This window comes from Vicugna pacos, chromosome 3, assembly GCF_048564905.1.
Source record: "Vicugna pacos chromosome 3, VicPac4, whole genome shotgun sequence".
NCBI lineage: Eukaryota > Metazoa > Chordata > Mammalia > Artiodactyla > Camelidae > Vicugna > Vicugna pacos.
Window position 1 is genome coordinate 83,499,071 of NC_132989.1, and position 21,466 is coordinate 83,520,536.

At 37.8% G+C, this 21,466-nt stretch overlaps 1 protein-coding gene across 3 annotated transcripts in view; it reads right to left on the minus strand.

The window, feature by feature from the left end:
- Nucleotides 1–20,436: 20,436 nt before the first annotated feature.
- GPBP1 (GC-rich promoter binding protein 1) overlaps nt 20,437–21,466 on the minus strand; it is a 58,170-nt gene continuing 57,140 nt past the window's right edge. For all 3 annotated transcript variants that reach the window (XM_006206020.4, XM_015240730.3, XM_031675850.2), the window contains one exon: nt 20,437–20,920. In XM_006206020.4, coding sequence (XP_006206082.1) covers nt 20,762–20,920 — 159 coding nt within the window. In that variant the 3' untranslated portion in view covers nt 20,437–20,761. The remainder of the gene's footprint in view (nt 20,921–21,466) is intronic.

The window sequence follows — 21,466 nt, forward strand, 5'->3', positions numbered from 1 at the left end:
CTTCTGGGGAGTAAGACTGGAGAGAATGAAGGGTTGGAGAGGGTAGGAGTCTTTTTTACTATCATTTTCTATTTTTATATACAAAAAGCTTCTTTGTATTAATTTTTTGGTTTATTTTAAACAATGTACATGTTATCCTACATGTAAATTAAAATTAATTTTAAAAAATGAAAGCTATGGTATTGCTTTTTGGACACCAAAGGTAAACATTGTATATTCTGCACCATTAGTCCAGCAAAGATGGTTCTGACCTGCTCTTTCTGTAGCCCAGGGGTTTCTAAATCATGGAGAGCTCTTTGGCCCCCTCTGCTGGTAAGAGATACACTTACAATACACTGTAAAAGAATTACAGTCTTAGTGCTAAGACCCTCAGGTAAGCTAACAAATTCATTATCTGAGTAGTTTCATGTCTATGTAAAATCCCATTAACCTCTCTGAGTATGTTCTGCGTTCACTGGTGATGTCACATAAGGAAACATTTCCATTTTATACTTTTCTGTGAATTTCAGAGACCTTTTTCCCCCTTAGTCAATATTTTCACTTACTTCAAGTCTTATTTTCTGGTACTCAGAGATGCTTTTCTCTCGTGCTAGAATGGTGAAGAGAACACCAAATAGTAAATTTATGAAATTTTCACCCTTGTCAAGTAAGGGTGATGTGCATGGAAAAAATCAGTGGACAGAAATAAGCTCTCTGAAGACTTGTTAGACTTTGCTGTTTGAGGCAACTTAGACTTTGCTGTTTGAGGCAACTTTCTCCATCTCCTGAGCAGGTGGGAGGGCTCCCAGGAGAGAGCCCAGACAGCTGAAAATTCACCTAGTCTCACCCGCATATCTGCAGATAGAGAGAGTTAAAGAACACCTTTACAGATTTTCTTTATTTTTGAATACCTAAGTAATACATGCTTGCTTTAGAAATTAGAAAAATAGCTTTATTTTTTAAATTGGCACAGACACTTTTAAATTGGCACAGATATTTTTAAACTTTAAAAAAAATTTTTATACTCTACGGTCCAGCGATTTTACTACTTGATGACTCTTCTATAGAAACAGGAACATATGTTCAAGGCCACAGGAGTGGCCATTGTGGCACTGTTTGTAATAGCTGAAAAATGGGAACAATCTAACTCCCCATCAGCAGGGGAATAGCTAAATAGATGGCTGAGGATTTATGCTAAGGCATCCTACTCAGGAATTTAGAAGAATAAGTAGTTTACATGTACCATCAGGCATATATTTTTTAAAAATACTGTGGAATGAAGAAGTGTATTGTAGAAAGATCCACACAGCATGGTGTCATGTACTTTTTAATACTACAAATTCTGCCCATGTACATATGTAACCATGCAAATACACGGAAAATATCAGGAAGCTCACAAACTAAACACATAACAAGGGAGAGGAAAGGGAGGAGGGCCAGGAGTGATACTCAAAGGAGCCAACCTACAAAATATGAGTCCACTAATTACTTAAGTAATTAAAGGGGAGGGTATAGTTCAGTGGTAGAGCACATGCTTAGCATGCACGCGATCAATCCCCAGTACCTCCATCAAAAAAATTAAAAATTAAAAGATAAACTTTAAAAAAATTTAAGTAACTAAAAATTAATGTAAAGATAATCATGTTTCTATCACCATCCAATCCCACCTCCCTGGAAGTAATCAACCTTGAGTCCTTCCGTAACTTTCTCTACTTTCATACAAAGATATACAAATATACATGCAATACACTGTTTTCTTTTTTTAATTTCCTAAAATAGGATCAGACTATAGATAATATTCTACAATTTTCTTTTTTCACTCCATAATATTTTAAAGACAACTTTTCAGGTAATATATAGATATATTTCATTCTTTGTTTATAGTTTCACTATAATCCATAGTATGAATGGATCATAATTTATTCAAAATTCAAATCATAATTTATTCAAAATTCCCTTATTTATGAACATTTCAGCTGTTTCTAGTGATTTTTTGCTACCATATTCCATAAATATGTGATATATACACAGATATCACTTACATATAATATGGTGGCAAAAATACTGATATATATACATAGAAATATAAAATCATACGAAATAGCAAAAAGAAAGAACCAAAACTATTTATCTCTGCATCCTGGCACTTTTTCCTAGGAGTGCTGGATCAAAGGGCATAAAATTTATGGTTTATTAGATAATGAAAGCTATTTTCCCCAAAGAGTCACACTCCCACCAGCAATACCAGATGCTTCCCATTCCCCCACACACACACTCACATGTGTGTTCAGATACTCTCAATCTATCACCAGATACAAGATGTGCATGGGGATCTAAGCAAGATCATCCACCACAGCCTCCTTGCTTTACCAGTGCAGAAGCTAATACCTAAAGACATTAAATTATTTACCCAAATCACACAGCACCTAAATAAATGAACTGGAAAACAGAACCCAAGTCACTTGCCCGGCATCCACTCCCCTCTTCATCTAGATAACAGCTCCCTGATTTAGGGGACGATAGTGGGCAGAAAAATGCCCCCAGCAATGATGTCCATGTCCTCGCCCCCAGAACTGTGTGTGTGTCACCTTACATGGTAAAGGGACTTTTCTGGTGGATTAAGTTAAGGATTTTGAGATGGGAGATGATCCTGGGTTTATCTGGGTGGTCCCAGTGTAGTCCCAAGGGTCCTAGTAAGTGAAAGAGGGATAGATGCAGGAGAGGAGAAGAGGAGATATGAAAACAGCAGCAAACTTCGGAGTGATGTGACTGCTGGCTTTGAAGGGAGAAGAGGGCCCTGGGCCCTCAGAACGCGGGCAGCCTCTGGAAGCTGGAACAGGCAAGAAAATGGATTCTCCCCTAGAACCTCCCGAAGGAATGCAGCCCTGCTGATACCTTAACCTTAGCTCAGTGAAACCTATCTCAGAATTCTGACCTCCAGAACGGCAAGATAATATTTTGGTGTTGTTTTAAGCCATTTAGTTCATGCTAATCTGTTACAGCAGCAAAAGAAACTAAAATGAGGACAGCACCAGCTTCCTACCCTGCAGTTAGGATGGGGAATACAGAAGACACAGCCAAGGGCATATGACCCAGGCTTGGGTAATCAGCATGTGCCATGCCCCAGGCCTATGTGACTCATGGATTGGCAGGCCACCAACACTGGCCTACACGTGTCAGACCCAAAACTTGTATTGGAACTGTTTGTTAAACAGAATTTCTATTTTTCACTAGATTTTGCCTGAAAGCATATAAGCTTGGAACTTCCCAGGGCAGCTGTGAGGGGAAAGCCTGCTTGAGAACAGAACCACACAGAAATGGACAGAGTTTGGAGATGGACAGAAACAGCTTCCTCCCCAGTGTTGTTTACACACTTGATCAACCTAAGTCTGAAGAAAACTTCAGTTTCATCATTTGTAGCCTAAAAAATATCTGCCTAATTCACCAAGTTCTGAGTCATATGCTTGTAAAGTGACAGTTCTTTCTGAAGATAATTTTAAGTTATTTCTTAAGATAACTGATACACTATAAAACTATACAAAACCATAGTACTATCTAAAAGCACAAGATTAATAATTATTTGATAAAGCATTAATACTTATATGATTAAGTACAATAAGGAGAATCATATTTCAGTTAAAAGCAGAATGAACGTAAGTTTCACAGGGAAAAAAAGACCTTACAGACTTCATAGGTTGTAAGATATAAACATATTCTCAAATTACAGTCTTTTCCAGAAATCTTTAAGAATATGCAATCCACTTGGGGACAAATATCAGGAAGAATAGTGAGTACCTCTAGCTTTTCGCTCTGACCCTTAGAAAGAAAGTTCATGTTGTAAACCAGCCTATTGACGACAGATACAAGCCTAGACCAAAGGTAGCCACTTGGTTTTGTAAATAAAGTTTTATTGGAAAATATCTACACTCACTTGTTTACATATTGTCTATGGCTGCTTTCCCACTACAAAAGTAGAGGTGAGTAGCTGCAGGAGAAAGCAAATAGCCCACAAGCCAAAAATGTTTACTATCTGGACCTTTAGAGAAAATTTTTGCCAACCTTTCAACTAGAGGGATGCCTTACTCCAGGTCAGGCTGGGAAATAATGGCTCCATCAGAGTTACAGTTAAAAGTATGGAAGCAGCCTAGGCGTCCATCAACAGATGAATGAAGAAAGAAGCTGTGCTGTATGTGTACAATGAATATTACTTGGGCATAAAAATTAATGAAATTTTGCTATTTGCAACAACATGGATGGACCTGAAGGGTATTATGCTAAGTGAATAAGTCAGTCAGAAAGACAAATACTCTGTTATCACTTATACATGGAACCTAAAAATGAAACCAAATTAATGAATATAACAAAACAGAAAAAGCAGAAGTATGGTTAGACTAGTCTAAAAGGAGAGTTAGACTTCCCATCAAACCAAACTCTCCCGAATGCCAGAGTGCCTGTTACGTGCAGCCATTGTGCTAGGTGCAGGCACCGTGCTAGGTGCTGGGGACATAAAGATGAAGAGCATCCCGACCCTGACCTCTCCGAGCTTCCTATCTACTGGGACACACAGATATAGAAGCAACCAGAGCACAGCATGGATTTGAGGGATGCATTTAAACAAAACAATATATAAAGAATGCTTGGCACCATGTCTAATACACAGTAAGCAATTAATAGATGGTAGCTCTTAAGTTTTAGCAATTTTTATTATAATTTGTTGAGAGCCACTTAGCCCTAGCTGGAGAGGTCCGAGGTGAATCACTGGGTTAGGCGCTGAAGCAACGCAGCAAGAATGAACAGCGTGGCTCAGAGCATGGCTTCAGGGAATTAGGCTGTGAGCTCGAAAAATAACGATTTTGTCAGAGTAATGTGGAGGTCTGAAGCTCAGCAACTGCACAAGGGAAGAATCTCTTAAAACATCTGAGACTCACTTGTGAAGGATTCTTCGTGTTGCTAACATACAAAGAGCAAAGGGAAGAAGGCAGAGACAGGATCAAGGAAGAGTTTGTTCTAGGATAAAGAAGTACTAAAAGGCTTGTAGGCACAGCGGAGAGAAAAGGAGACCAAAAGGAAGAAAGAAAGAGTGTTGCTTCGAAAACTGGCCCTAAACATGGAGTACAGAGAACCCGAAGGAAGAGGCAGGCCACTCACTGCAGACGGGCAGGTGGCGGGTTTAAGAAACAGGACTTACATAGGAGGCTTGTCTTGGGCGCCGCAAGACGAGCAGATCTCCGCACTGGCCGTCATAATCTTAACATTTGTATAAAGTCTTTAATGAGGTTCAGTCACATACATAGGCTGTCCAGATGGTCTCAGCAACAACACATCGCCCGCTCAAGGCCGAGGCCTCCGGGCGGCTCCTGACGCAGGGAAGGCAACGAGATGCACGTTCCGAGGGGCGGGGCCTCCGGCTGCGGGGCCAGCGCGGGGTCACGTCTCCTCCACGACCTCCTCCCTCACCCCGCCCCTCGGGCCGGCTCTCACAGCCTTACATGCCTGGCTCTTCCCCACGATCCCTCAGTAGAGGGGCCCATTCGCATGGAGCCGGCTCGGTTGGAGGCTTTCTGGCTACACTGGATCCCACAGCAGCACACGCAAGAGAAAACACAGACCGAGATGATGATTCTCAAAATAAGTAATTTTTCCCACCCTGACCTCCGTGATCTGAACCACTGACCACTAAGTCCACTGGGCTGGGGGGCAGATCAGCCAGGGCGTTCACGTGTGTCCTCATGCGATTTAATAAACATGATACGTTTGCAGACCCATCAGGTATGAACACATAACGCTTCTTTTAGGTAATGGCACAGGTGCCTCCTTGGAGGGAGTCATAGTGTCCAAGGCCATCCTATTTGGAAGGGCAGCTTCCCACATTAGACACTTCAGAGTTCAGTAGGGACCGGCTTTACCAGCCATCGTGTACTGCTCGCTGGGTGAATTTAGTAAGGGCTTCTACGTATGTATCATGCCCTCTAGACCAACAAAGTGGCCAAATGATGGAATCCGTGCAAAGTAGAACATGCCCATCTGGCCTCAAGGAGAGGGAGGTTGGCAGCTGCAGGAATTCGATTTGGTTGTGCGGATCATATGTGTTGGCCGGCGGAGGCAGCACTGTACAGTGTGAGGAGATGGACTGGGGCAGGCAGAGTTAGGATTCAAACCGAAGCTTTCCAACACTAGTGTTAATGACCTTACCTTTTCCCATAATGTTCCTCAGGTGGTTAGTGACTGTCTCAGGCCTTGGACACTTTAACTTAAAATGGGGTCTTCTCTCTTCAGCCACTTGCCAGCATTTGACACCATCCTCCACCTACCTCCCTGGCTCCAGTATACTTCTCTAGTCTTCTTGCTGACCGCTGCCCCGCCTGTTCCCTGCCCTTTGAGTCCCCTGCACCTTGCCTTCGTTTGCTGGGCCACACCTCTCCATATGCTCCTCTCCCAACCCAGTCCTGTCCACGCAGGTCCTTGTTAATTAACTTCTGCCTGATTTTAAATGAAATACTAACTTAAAGTATATAATTTGCGACGTGTCTTTATGACAAGAAAAGTGACAACAACCTGGTTAATAAGTGTCATCATTTCAAAAAGTATTTAAGATTAGCCACTGAACACGAAAAATTGAAATGCCTGAGATCTAACATTTAATTCATACGTGAAACACATTTCATAGAGTTTTTCTCAGTTTAACAATTCTAAAAACTTACAAGTTGTGAAAGTAAAAGAAGCATTTCTAAACCGTCAATAATGAAAGATAAATCTCAGTCAAAACACTAGAACGAAGAGTGGATCATCTTTCTATGCCACTTTGAAAAATAAGAGAATGAGAAAATGCAGCCAAAAACTGTACTAGAAAGAGTATCATAAAGGTATGTCTGTGAACTAATTTTAAAATGTTATTTTTCTGAATTTTGTGAGTTTGTAGCATTTATCATTTTTTTAATTTATAATCTGTTGCAATTTGTTCTCATTCTAAAAAGAAGCCTCTTTCTTTTGTAATTTTGAATTTTTCTTAAAGAAAGCACCCAAACTGCATAAATTTTAGGCTCCACAAAATCTTAATCACCCCAACTAAGGTGGGATGGTGTGTTAGTTTTATATAGCTGCTTTAACAAATTACCACACACTTAGAGGCTTAAACAACACAAATTTATTACCTTACAGTTGTGTAGGTCAGAAGTCCTACATGGGTCTCACTGGGCTAAAATCAGTAGCAGGGCTGTATTCTTTCTGGAGGCTCTAGGGGAGGATCCTTGCCTTTTCCAGCTTCTGAAGGCTGTCCGCAGTTCTTGGCCTGTGATCCCTTCCTCTGTCTTCAAAGCCAGTAACGACGGTCAGCTCCTTCTCATATCCCATCACTCTGACCTTCAGTAGTCACATCTCCCTGACTTACTCTCCTGGCTTCCTCTTCTACTTTTAAGGACCTTTGTGACCACACCGGGCAAACGTGTATAATCCAGGATAATCTCCCTATTTCAAGGTCAGTTGATTAACAAGTTAACTCCATCCACAGTCTTAATTCCCTTTTGCTGTGTAAATCCCACAGGTTCCTGGGATTATGACAAGGACATCTTTGGGAATTATTCTGCCTATCACAGAAGATGTAAGCCTGGACCCTGTGCACCTCCGCTGTGCAGGCTTCTCCACACCCACACCCAGTCCCAAAGAACAAAGCTACCAACAGAAGGGTAAACCTCAGGAGATAGGGCAAGCTGTGTATTGGAGAGGGAGAAACAGAGAGGAGACAGGGAGAGAGGTAGAGAGGGAGTACTCATAGTCTTGGTAACACTGAGTCCCTGACTCTGTCCCCTGTTCTTCCTTGCCATTCATCAATCAAGTTCGTTCCTATTCTGCTTGCATAAACTTGAGTTTAGTTTCTGTCACTTGCCACCAGCAGAATCATGATTAATAGTACAGTCATTTCTACTATATGGCAAGCACTGGGAAACATTTTACATGCACTTGGGGTTTTTTGATCCTCATAAGCACCCTGCAAAATATTAGCTTTTGCATTCTGAAAGTGAGTAAGTTAAGGCTCCATGGTGTGAACTGTAACAGAGCAGGAACCTGTAGGGCCTTCCAGGGTCAAACCCCTCCCCTGTTACCTCTGCTGCAGCTCCTCTCTGAAGCACCCAGATAATAGGATATCATGCATATTTCCTGAGATTTTCAGATACTTAAAACCACCACAAAAGGGAAGAAGTTAATTACTTGATGATCGAGCACATAGGGCCCCCATACCTTCTGGCTCCCCACCCAGTGGTTGTTTTAGTTCTTCCAGTCTTTCCTTTTAATCACTTTGAGGAACTGCCACAAAACAAAAACCAACAATCAGAACCAAAACCAAAAAAACCTCTCTCCCATTTCCTCACACTGCATTGAACCTGAACTGGCCATCCCAAAACCAAGAATCTCACTCTTAGTTCTTTCCACTACATTGACCATCAAAGTGATTGAATGATCTTCTGTCTTTTTAATAATTTAGGTAGTAAAAGGAACTCAATACATCTAAGGCATGTCATCAAATTTGCCAAATTTCTTAATAATACCTGGGATGAATGTCTACATTTTCCACTTACTGTGAATATGGTCACCCTCGCTCTTTTGATTTGGAGTATGTAAGCCTACAAGTTCATAAAGTAAAAAAAAAAAACAAAAAACTCATATTTTGGAAGAGGCATAACAAGAAAAAATTAAACTAAATTAAAGGAAAATTTAAAATATGCTGGAAATCCCTAATATGAAATAAATGCCTTCTCTCAAAAGAAATGCAGACCCATAAGGGGGTGAAATAATAAAGATTTGAACCATAGGCAAGAGGTGGCTTAGGAACTCTACCAAGTATACAACTCACCTCTCTCATCAGAGGAAACTAACTACAACAATGGGAACCACTCAACTTTCCTTGGCAACAGGAGAGTGAGAAACTGGGGTATGTAAATTGGTCAGCTCCATAACTCTAGTGAGAAACTACTCAGTAATGAATATTATTTCAACATGTATCAACATAATATGGGAGGTAGAAATGGAATGTATGTGAAGACTGATATTTGCAAGATAATTCAGAGTGGAAGTCTTATTAATACACAGAAGTAGCAACCTAAACCCAAATTGGTCACAAGATTGAAAAATAATGCATGCAATATTTTTTCCTAAATTGCTTTGCAGTATTATGCCACCTGAGGGCACCAAAGATTTAAAAATATTTTCACCATGGTTTCTGAAGTTCCTCAAATTTTTTCAATAAACATTTGTTGAACACTATTAATATGTTTTATAGACAAGGAGCTTATGTATCCTTATGAATAAGGATACAAAGATAAACGAAACACGACCACTCACCTTGGTGAGTGAGCTCAAGTTCTGGTTCGCGGGGGGGGGGGGGCTCAGCGCTGCAAAGGAGAATGTCATTTTTTAAATTAATTACTGGCATTAGATACAAGCATATCTAATCTATTCTTGACAGTCTTTCTCTAAGTAGGGTCAGAACGCTGACAGTCTCTGAGACTCTTTCGGGGTTGGTTGAGGTGAAAACTATTTTCATTATAATACTAACATGTTTTTGCTTTTGTCACGCTCATTTTCTCATGTATGCACACTAGAGTTTTCCAGAGACTTACGTGACATGTGATAATGTTATTGCTTTGCTGACAAATGGAATATGTTTGTATAGTGTTTTTTTGTTTTTGGGGGGTTTTTAGAAATTTCTAATGCATTTGGTTTAGGGTAAAAATGTATGCATTTTCAGAGATTAACTCAGTTTGTTCTCCATGCTCCTACTGGGCTCCTGCTAGCTATTTTCAGTTATACTTGCTATGATCTCTGCAAACTCATTATATATGATTTTGAAGCCCACAAGTTTTTCTTGTACCTCTATGGGAACAACACCACCAAGGGTATTTTGGTATCTTGTTTCACAGTATTTTTAAATTCCTGAAAACTATTCTAGATTTTTTTACCTAAAATAATTTCATAACTTAATATTTTTATATGAAAATTAACTAACTATATATTTTTCTTATGCTTAAGAATAGTGACTTAAAAATAAGGAGCTTAAAACACTGGGTTTTTTTTTTCCATGCACAGCTGTGCCATGTACATCTGAAGATGTTGAGAGATGAAACTGACACCCAAATGTTTTCTAACTCACGGAAGAGGGGAATCTATTCCAAAGATACGGGAAAATATAAACAAACAAAACAAAAGTACTATCTTCCCTTTGGCTTTATACTTGTTTATAACCTGCCTTACTGTGCCTTATGCAGCAAAACATTTTCAAAAAGTTTTGTAGGGAGACTTAAATTGCAGCATCATTTTGAGATGAGAATTTTAAAAAAGAGTTTAAAGAAAAAAGAATTGAGTACCGTACTGAGTTAATAGTATGCCCCCAAATTAATGTCTACCATGAACCTGAGAATGTCACGTTCTGGAGACAAGATCTTTGCAGACGTAATTGAATAAGATGAGTCATAATAGATTAGGCCCTAATCCAATGACTGACGTCCTTATAAGAAAACAGAGACATACAGACACACAGAGGGAAAACAGCCATGTAAAAATGGAAGCAGAGATTAGAGTTATTCTGCCACAAATCAAGGAATGCCAAGGATTTTCAGAAACCACCTGAAGCTAGGAAGACGCAAGGAAGGATCCTCTCCTAGAGACTTCAGGGAGGGAATGGCCCTACCAACACCTTGATTTCAGACTTCCAGCCTCCAGAACTGAGAGATAACAAATTTCTGTTGTTGAAGGCCACCCAGTTTGTGGTACTTCGTTATAGCAGCCCTATGAAACTAATACAAATATTTTTAACGTAGATGTACTGAGCTCTTTAAAAGCCAAAATTGTTTCAGCTTTTCTAAACTGGAAATGAGAAGCATCTCACAGGTTTTAGTATTGTATTGACTGGAGAAACCCACACCTTAGCTGAGAGGCATTTAATTTAAAGCCCTGATACAACTGACGCTATTGAATGCCTGAAAATTCAGTAAAGAAATCACACGAGTGCCATTTTCCAACGATATGGTAATTTGTTGAATTAAAATTTTAGCTGCAAACATGAAGACTGAAGCCATTTACAAATGGCTAAATCTATCGATGCTGCTGAACTTGCTGTTTTGCTGATAGTCGTCTGGTATCAGTATCGACTAATTATCGAAGCATATTTTCTTTATGTGAATGCTGGCCAACAAACACAAGTGGCGCTGAAACAGTCAAAGCACTGAATATCTTCTTTAAATCACATAGTTTATACTGGAAAAACTGTTTTGAACATTTGCACCAACAGTACAAAAGAAATGGGTAAAAGTGTTGGTACTTTAGCATGAATTTAGGTGAAGGCACCAAACAATATTAGTAATCATTGTATCTTTCCACTACCAGGGACTAATAATAAAAGGAAAAAACACCAGCTTCATTTAAGAATGTTCTGTATAAAACAGTAAAAATTATTTTTACTAGATTTCAACTCTTGAGTAGATGTCTTTTTAATATTCTGTGTGATGCAATGGGACATATACCGAAGACTAAATATCCCAGGTCATGTTACTCATATTGTGCTATCAGAAAGCATGAGACAAAGAAATTACACAGAACATCTAAAAGAGAAGCAGTTTAAGTTATTTATGACCTTGTAATGAGTCACAATGAAAAATAATGACAATTTTAAAAGAATGAAATAACAAATTTCATCTATGTAAGACCATACAATCTAAGTCAAAAGGGCCATTAGATATCTAGGTTAAGATTTTCCCAAATACAAGGAGTCCTCCGTAATACCTATCGAAATTGGTCACTGAGGTCCTGCTTGACTACTGCCAATGCTCACTCCTTCTCAAGCAAACCACCGTGTAAGAACGCTAGTAGAAAGATTTTTCATTCAGTGAGCTGAAATCTGCATCCCTCCTCCAACATCCTTGGATTGGCCCTTCAGAGAGCTATGCTGACATAGTGGAAATTACACTAAATTAGGAAATTAGAAGACCCCATTCATAAATTCCAGTGTACCCACATGCTAGCCAGATGACTTTGGGCAAATTACTAACTTCCTTGGATTTCAGCTTGTGAAAATGAAGAGCACTAATCCTTCCCACCACACACCAGCAACTGGTGCAGGGTTCAGTGAAAACATGTTTAAAACGACGTGGTAAACAGAAGATAATGTTTATTCACGCAACACATTTGCTGACTGTTGACTACATGCCACGTCTCAGAAGGGCTTTACGTGTTTTGGGATTTTTATTGGTCTTCCCCAAAATTTTATGAGACAGCTCCAAATAGTATCCCATTTTACACCTAAAGAAACTAAAACACACATATGTAGGTAACTTAACTAACATCACAAAAAAACCACCTAATTAATCCGTTTTCCTAATAGTCCTGCAAATACTTAAAGCCAGCTTTCCTACCTGCTCTCTAATTGCCTTATCTTTTGGGGCCCCTTGCACACGTGTCTGTGTTTTGCTCAGAATAGCCTGGCACCAAAGCAATTGATCAATGGACTTCTGAGACCCAAGAACGCCTGTGCTAATCAGGTTCAAAAAGACAAATACCCATGAAGAGCCACCCAGCCTACAGTGAGACACATGCTTGGAAAATCTAACTTCTCTTCATAATTATCTCCAACTGAAAAAGAACAGCTTAAAAATTTGCCAAGGTTAGCAACGGCAATTTCTGCAGAAACTTTGCCTACAAAATCAATAGCTAAAACTCAAGGCAAACAACCAGTATTAGTCTAGTCTAGAACTCTCTTGTTAAAGTCGTATCTTATAAAACAAAGACATGTGATTTTTAGTTTTGACACATTGAAACAACCACACAAACGACTATGGTTTCAGAATAGCCACACTGGTAGGCTCTGCTCTTTGTAAGACTCGGGAAACTGCTGGGCTGGTGCAAAATGTGTGAATGATTCTGGTGATGCTGACAGTGCTTAGAACATTTTCTGAATTCTTTTGTTTATGTCCTCCAAAGTCAAGATGTATTTATTTCAAAGTATCTTTAATAGTAGCATTTCTTGGTCTTAGAGAACACTACAAGTTATGAAATACTTCCTTCTTCTCAATGGTGAAATAAACCACAGAAAAGTGCATATACATTATGAAGAGTTTGAACATGCTTTAAAAGTAAATTCAATGTATTTTTAGAAATACCTAAAGCACCTATTCAAAGAGAATTTTTTAAAACAAATTTTCAGGTACTGAGAATGTACCTAAGTATCTATTTATATAAAGAATCCAGTACTTACCTCTCCTGGACTTAGTTAAATATAGATGTAAATATAGATATTTAGATAAAATGATCATGTCTCTTGGGGAAGGCCATGTCTTCTTATCTCTGAGTCTCCTCATTCACTAACACTACATTTTGCTTATAGTAATTGTCCAGTAATTATTCAATTATTTGCTTTTTAGTATGAGTTACTTTGGACATGGAAGAAAGAAAATATATATGTATCAGAAGAGAAAAATTACTTATTAGAACCTAATTTTTTAACATCATTACATAATAAGGTATTATTCATGGAGTGTCTTAGGGAACTTCTGTGAAAGCCAGATCCTTGTTCAACCTTACGCCCAACATGCCTCTTATAGTTTGCCTCTTTCATTACTAATGTGTACCCCTCAACCTAGACAACTCTTCACCTACTCACTTCTGAATGAGGCATTTGCAAGCTTTCCCTCCTACCTGTCCCTGCTGTTTAAAAAAATCATACATATGAACTTTGATGTTTAAGTGTTTTTAAAGCTCAACAGAGCATTTAGTCTTGATGGTCCAGTTTCATTTGTCTTTGATGGCTCCCCATTGGGTCAACACAGAATCAAGATCCTTTGTCATCGACCTCCTGCTGCCTCATCAGCTTTATCTCCTCTTCCTATACTTGTACTGAAAGCCTTAAGTTTTCCCGAACTCATAGTCCCTAAAATTTGCCTCAGATTCCCTTCTGCCATCTGTGACTCTTAATAAATTGTTATTCAGTAAAAACAAGCTATAATGTTCCCCGGAAAATCTTCCCTGAACCCTCTAAACCTGCCCTTAACTAACCCTACACACCACAAAAAACCACAATACTCATTTGCAACATGTTTCTCCTACAAAGTTTCCATCACTTTCAGCACAAGGGTTATCTTTATTCTTTGTATTTCCAGCACAGGGTCTGGCCAAGCAGGCCCTCATTTACTGACTTCATTATTTAACTTGGTAAGGCTGCAGATACAAGCAGTATTTACTACTAAAGAAGACACTGACCAAATATAAATGTAAACCAGCAGAGGATGTATATCTCCATACTTTTTTACTCTGCATTCTGGATCAGACCCCTTCTAACCTAAGGTTAGATGACAGAGCAGGTTATTTGAACTCTGGAGCCAGTTAGACTGTTTAGCCCTGTCTCTAGCAAGATATAGTAGGGGTTCTCAGTCCTTGCTGCAACTTGTCCCTTATCCTTTCCTATGGATTTAGAGCCCATGTGGCACCTATAGAGTGGCTTAACTGTATCATTTTGCAGCTTCACTAGCTGAGGAAGGTGTTCCCTTATAGCTGGTTCGAGTTGACTCAATATACTGATTTTAATGACAATGAATATATGTATGTATATGCATGACTAGGACATTGTGCTGTACACTAGAAACTGACACGTTATAACTGAAGGTATTCAATAAAAAAACAGCAACAAAAAACACTGATTTTCCTTTTTTCCCCCATCAGAGACACGAGATCTTTCCCTCACTCCAACCTCAGGAAGAATTTCTGTATTGTCCTCTTCTCTGTGTCAAATTGTTGGCCTGAACACCCAATACTGAGCAATTATCTGAGTTATTATCTGGGCCTTGTCCTACAAGCATCCACCAGACTTCAAATGCAGGCCCCCAAATTCTGATGGGAACCTGATGTCTTGTAATAGAAACTTCTAATACCAAACATTGGACCCTCATTTGTTTCAAAGCTCTTGACCTATTTTATTTCCTATTGCTGGTAAAGTTTCTTCTGGTTCTTAATTCATGTTCAGAACAAACATAACATACTCCATCAAAAACTCCGTCACTTCAGGGAAAAGCTCTAATTTCCACCAAAGGCTTTGCCTAAAGGCTCTTCCTTTAAAAATAAACGGCCTATATTATTGTTGGCACAATCCAATTGAGCATAAAAAAGACATTTTTATGTTTATGAACATGAAAGTAGAGAATGCTGATGGAGCAAGTCAGAAAAGAAATTACTCCACTTTTAGGGGAGAATAGAGAAAAAGTTTGTCCTTCTAAAACTGCGTGTTTTTACTAAGGTTTTCCCATTTTCTCAGAAAAAGTCTCTATTTGTATTGCAATGATAAATCTGCATTTCTTTCAATGTGATTCAGGATGCAATATATTTTATCCTGGATGGATACAAAACTACAATCACCTTTACAAAAGGGGGAAAATATTTTCTTGTAAGTAGTTTGCAAGACCGAAAAATCATCCAGGTAATGGTGCGAAGATTGAATAATACAACCCACTTTCACTTTAGATAAATTTTCAAAGGTCTGGTCCTCAAGATTTAGAAGACAGATCAGCAAATTACTGCTCTGAGATGGCCAATTTTACTGGAACACAGAACACATCCATTCACTTACATATTGTCTATCACTGCTTTCATGCTGTAATGGCAGAGTTGAGTAGCTCCAACAAATTACATTGCCTGAAATATCTTCCATCTGCCCTTTACAGAAAGTTGGCTAACACCCAATTTAGAAAAAATTTCCCATAAGGAAATTACAGGCAAGTTGATAAGTGGCACAGAGCTTCTATGCCTCTATTTGGGCATAAAGATGATCGCTGTATGCCTTACTTCTCAGTATCCAGATTTTATTCATTCTGCCAAATGGCTCACTATACAACTCATTTCACCAAAATAATAAAAAATGCTGTGTCAGGACAAAAGTCCAAATTGGAGTGGAAAATACTAACTCCAAATAAAATTAATACTTTCACCTCACCAAATCAACTTCCTAGAAAGCAACTACTATAAAGTACCCAGACTAATTGAAGAGAAATATGGGTTAATCAATTGCTTGTTTGCTCATTTCTCTAGTCATTAAACACACACGCACATTAAAGCTGCATTAAGGCTATGACAACACAAATTCACTACTAAAAAGACCCTCTAGTATATCATTAGAGTCACAAAAGCTGATACCTGTAATCTAATTTTCTCACGTTGTCAGTAACCTAGACCTAGTGAGCTTGTTCCATGATCTAGTGTCCACTTAAGGGTAAGCAGCTTTAAAGTCATTTTCCTCTCACCACAATTTTCCAGCCCATTAGTTGTTTATTCTTAGCATCCCAGAAAACAGGAAACCTTGAGAGAAATGGAGTAGAGGTAGCAAGTCAAACTCCAGTTTAGAATTATTTCCACAAATCACATAAAATGATGTGACTGCCCAAGGCAGTTCTATTTTTAAAGATTTGAAAGCACTGAAGCCCATCTTTGTAATTAGTTCACAAGAATATGGTTTACCATTAGTTGATGGCTCCATTTCAGGAAACTGGTAAATCTCACTTTAAAGATTAAGGAAAATCAGACTATCAAGCTTAGTTCATAACTGAGCATGGCAAATAAATGAAGCAGAGATGAAAACAAGTCAGTTTTAGTTCACCGTGAGAACTCAACCAGATGTTTCACACCATATATAATCATTTAGAGTAATATCTGCTGTTTAAACGTAATTAAAAAAAATGTACTACATGCTACTGGAGTTCCTGTTGAGTAACATGGTATTAACAGTAGTGAATAATAGCTAAAATTTATGGAACACCTACTGTGTGGCCAGGATTTATACCAGATGTTCTACATGATTCTCTTCATCCTTACAATAACTCTACGGATTAGATATTACCATCTCAAGAAGCTAACTTACCTGGATTAAGATTGCAGCTCACATAAAGGGCAAGGCCAGGTTTCAAATCCAGGTATGGTTATTTCCACCATTCTGCATGTCAATACATTAGAATCACCATTTTTTCTTTTTAAGCTCTCCAGTGACACCAATGGGCAGACAAGTTTGGGAACCACTACAACATGGGCTCTTACATATATCAAGAGTCAGAAAGCTGCTGCATTAAACATGCCACAGTAGTGTTCTTTCAATACACCTAATGACTTAACACGTTATAAACTTCATTGTTTCAGACTAGGTTTCTACAAAACAAATATAATCTGAAGAATAAATTAAATGCATGCAATTAACTGCACAAGTTATGTCTCATAAGTAAAACAAGAGTATTTCAATTAAAAAACCTTTTAAAGTAGGTAATTACTGAATAGCACATTCTCAAACCCTTAACTACAAACTTTCCAGGTCCATGTGCCCCATAGTGCCTCAAATTATATATTAAAATAACCAGTTCTCTTGGGAGCCCCATCAATTTTCTAAGTTCTACCATTCAGCACTGCCTAAGGCAAGGAAATCAAGTAGCAAAATAGAATAATCAAAACTTCTCTGCAGCACTTGGGAGGTTTTTAGGGATTTTTGCTATTGCTTGAAATGCCCTGCTCATCCCATCCCGAACAGCCAAGTAACCAATACAACCTTCAGAAACATATTGTTCAAAAGAAAGAGTAACAATTTCCACTTCTCAATTAGTGATATCTATCATTTAAAAGCCCTAGAAATGTATCCCTAAGTTTATAAGCCAAAGTAAAAAATTAAAAAATCTCACTTTAAAGAAAAATTTCTCAACAGCCTTTTCTAGTCCAGATATCTAAATTCTAATGAAGTGTATTTTAATAAAACATTAATTTTATAAAGTTTGTAGGATTATGGATCATCCAAATAGAATCTAACATCAGATTAAGGTTATTTTTTGGGGGGCTGACAAATCATTTATGACACATTCCTAAGTAAGTTTAAAAGGTTTACATACCCATAATCTAACTACAGCTCTTATAAACACTAGCAAAAGGAACTTAGCATATGTTTGGATACCAAGCCCTTCAACATACTGAATTTTAACTAACACATGATCATCCACTGTGAATTGGGTGTTTCCTGTGGAGCCCAAATTCATACTTCAATGCAATGTGACGCACTTACAATACATGTGCTTGTAATTAACGTCTGTCTTTTCAGTATAATTTGAATTGTTTTAAACACTTGTATTACAATGAATACTGCTGCAAACTGCTTGTAAAATCCTGCATAAATGGATGAAGGAAAGCGTCACTCATATCTGGGTGATGGGGTCCCTGAGGAAACACAACTGTCACTCACCTTTGGGTGACTTAGCAATCAAAGTGTTAATGTAAACCTGACACTATCAAATCAACCTGATTATTTCTAGGTTAACACTTTTATATTCATTTCAACTTTAATAAAAATATACTTAAGGAAATAACTTATTCTAATCCTTAATATAAAACAAGATACAATTTTTGAAATGCTACTTTAAATTCATTAAGAACTTTGTTCATTACATTTCAGCACCCTCCCCGACAAAAAAGGTGGGGGGAGTGGAGAGCAGTAGTAAAAGGGAGCAATTACAAAAAAGACACCAAAATACTTTGTGGAGTGACAGTTATGTTCACTACCTTGATTGCAGTGATGACTTTACAGGTCAAAGATTATCAAATTACATGCTATAAATACGTAGTTTGTGCCCTTTTATATCACAATAGAGTGGGTGTAAAAAAAAAAAAAAAAACTTGCTGCAGAGAAACCAAGTTTGAAGCAGTCAAAAGTAGTACTTTTTTTCAAGCCCCCATGGCCTGGGTTTGGCAGTTTTACACTGGACATAAAATTTAACTAGTTTCTACAATGTATGTGGGCTCCCTTTCAAACAATTACAGTCCAAACTCTTAACCAGCTGCCCATTATTTAGATAGCAACTTGAAATTACGCTAAGTTTTATCCACACCATTCTATCAAAATAATTTGTATGGCTTCACCCACTCAGTAACCAAATTGGTTAATGCTACCTTTTAACACAGAATAAACATACCACTGTTCCTTACCATGCTTAACACATTCCATATCACAATGCGTAGATGTACAATAAACAACAAATACTGATAAATGGGATTTAAGGCAAAAAAAAAATTGAATGGAAAGCGGAGAATGCCAGAAAATTACAGAATCTTTTCTGAAAGCTGTTTAGAAAACTCAGTAAGGTAGATTTCAAACGTAAACCATATTTCTCAGGTCCCTTCTGGCTTGAGTTAGCAAATACAACTTGCATCTGACAGATTTCATTAATCTATTAACCAAAGAGTACAATCTAAGAGTCACAAAGACAGTCAATGTGACACTGACAGAGCTTTGTCAAAGTGTACTTTTAGGGTCTCTTGTTTTAAGTGACTGGACTGACTTTGTAGCATATTGTAAAATAAAAGCCTATTTTAAAAGATAACTTTAAGGTAAATACTTTGTTACCACTCTAACTCATCCTCATAAGTTTTGTGGCGGGTGAAATTGTGTTTTAATTTTCCCATAACCACCAGTCTCAGTGTGAACAAAAAAATCTGGCTTCTGGATAACGCTGGGGAGCCTGAGAAGGATTACTGAAGTAAGAAATAGCAAAAACACTGCAGCCTTCTGAGGAAACAGATTGAGGATTACCTCAATCTGATATAAAACCTAAAACATTTTGCTCTAAGATCATGCTCTTTACAATAAGCATGTATTTAAACATGGGAGTGGGATGGGGGAAGCTAAAAGCAAATATGAGTAAACAAAACCAGAAAAATCAAAAAACAAAATACACAAAGCCAAATTACTCTTCCAATCAAGGGTAAACAGAAATGATTCTAAAATTAATGTGCAAATGAAAAATAAAGTGGTTAACATTCACTCATTTAATAAACTTATTAAGTAGTTGATAATGAAAAGGATTTTCCATAGCTTTTTCTAAACTCAAAAGGTAATCAACATTTGTGATAAAGTATAATTTTAATAAGTGAATAAAGCACATTGTGTTTAGAGACCAGTACCTTGAACACTACAGAGAACGACAATATTCTGAAAATCCAGTTTATTTTCCATGTTGTGGACAGATCCAGTCAGTGTGATCAGTTTTTCTGCATGTGTAATAATTTATCAAAATAAGTTTTCCCACAAGACTCTTCCATCAACTCTGAAAATCCTGGTCTGACAACATACCCAAATAAAGCTCTTGAAAATCACCTCTTAAAATTTGGAATAAAGTGTGGCAAGTCTTTCCTGTAACATTTACTTAACTACAAATGGCTAAAGAGCAATTTATGTTTTAAAAGGTGACTAGCACAACAGTTGAGTTCAGGAGATTAATGTTTTAGTGCACTTTGCTCCAGTTTTAGCCAACATGCTACATTGTCCTTTGGGGGGGGGGGGCGGGGGCGGCGGCACAAAGTGGACTTGAGGATTTCCATTGTACGAAAAAGATAGGACTGCAAGCAAAACAGTGTAAGCTGCCTTTTTTTCTTAAGACCTGGACATTTTAAGACAGAAGCTTTGCAAAACATTACACAATTTTTTATTATTAAATGAGAAAATCTCATTTGTTACATCGTCACATTGCTAGTCAGAGAAATGCTGCAGTGATGAAGAAAGTCAATGTTGGATCAACCAAAGTCCTCATTTCTACAACATTCATTTACAAAGAAATAATGTTCAACACAGCCCAACACAACATTCTTGGTTTTCTTCATATTGAAGTCCCCCCAAAAAATCTTCTAATGGGGTATTTTACTACATAAATTATAGTTCTTCATTTTTACAATTCACCCCAAACTGTATGAGAGATGTATCACACTAAAATTTCTAAAGCTGTTAGGAAATCCTTCACACATCGTCGTCATCTGATGTGTCACTGCTACTTGTCTCTGTGTCATCATTCTCAATAGTGGGTTTGAAAGTGCTGTTTTTCCAGGGTCCAAACTTGAAGTCACAGATCAGGCCATTTTTCAAAATACCATTTTTCCTCAGACCATTCTTCTGTAACTAAAATGTCAACAAAAATAAATTGAATAAACAAACTATCCTCCAAGAGTTACTTTCAAATTAAGAATGCTCTAATAATTAAATGTAATCATGAATACAATAAAAGAAATAAAACTGTATCTTACTCCAAAAACTCCACAGATTATGGTATTATCTCTGAAAAACTAGTTAGATAAAAGTAATTGATTCAAAGTATTTCATAGGAATAAATCATTACCTTTAGGAGAGAACTGAGTTTACCATCTACCAAGCCACAATTAAAAAAAATCAGTGTGCAGTACCAGTCTAGTGAAAACTGCAGATTCTGGATTCAGACAGGATAGGTGTGAACTAATTCTGTCACTTTTTAAGGGATTAACCTTTCCAAACTTTCATTTCCTTAATGAAAATTGTAATAAATACCTTCAGATGCTGCCTATAATAGTCAACAACCATTAAGCTGAACAGCTCTTTTTATCCCAACTGGGCAATTAATACACCCCACAATATGCTTTATTCATACTTTGTAGAACACCTATAATACAAAGTATTCCAGTAAGTAGTATT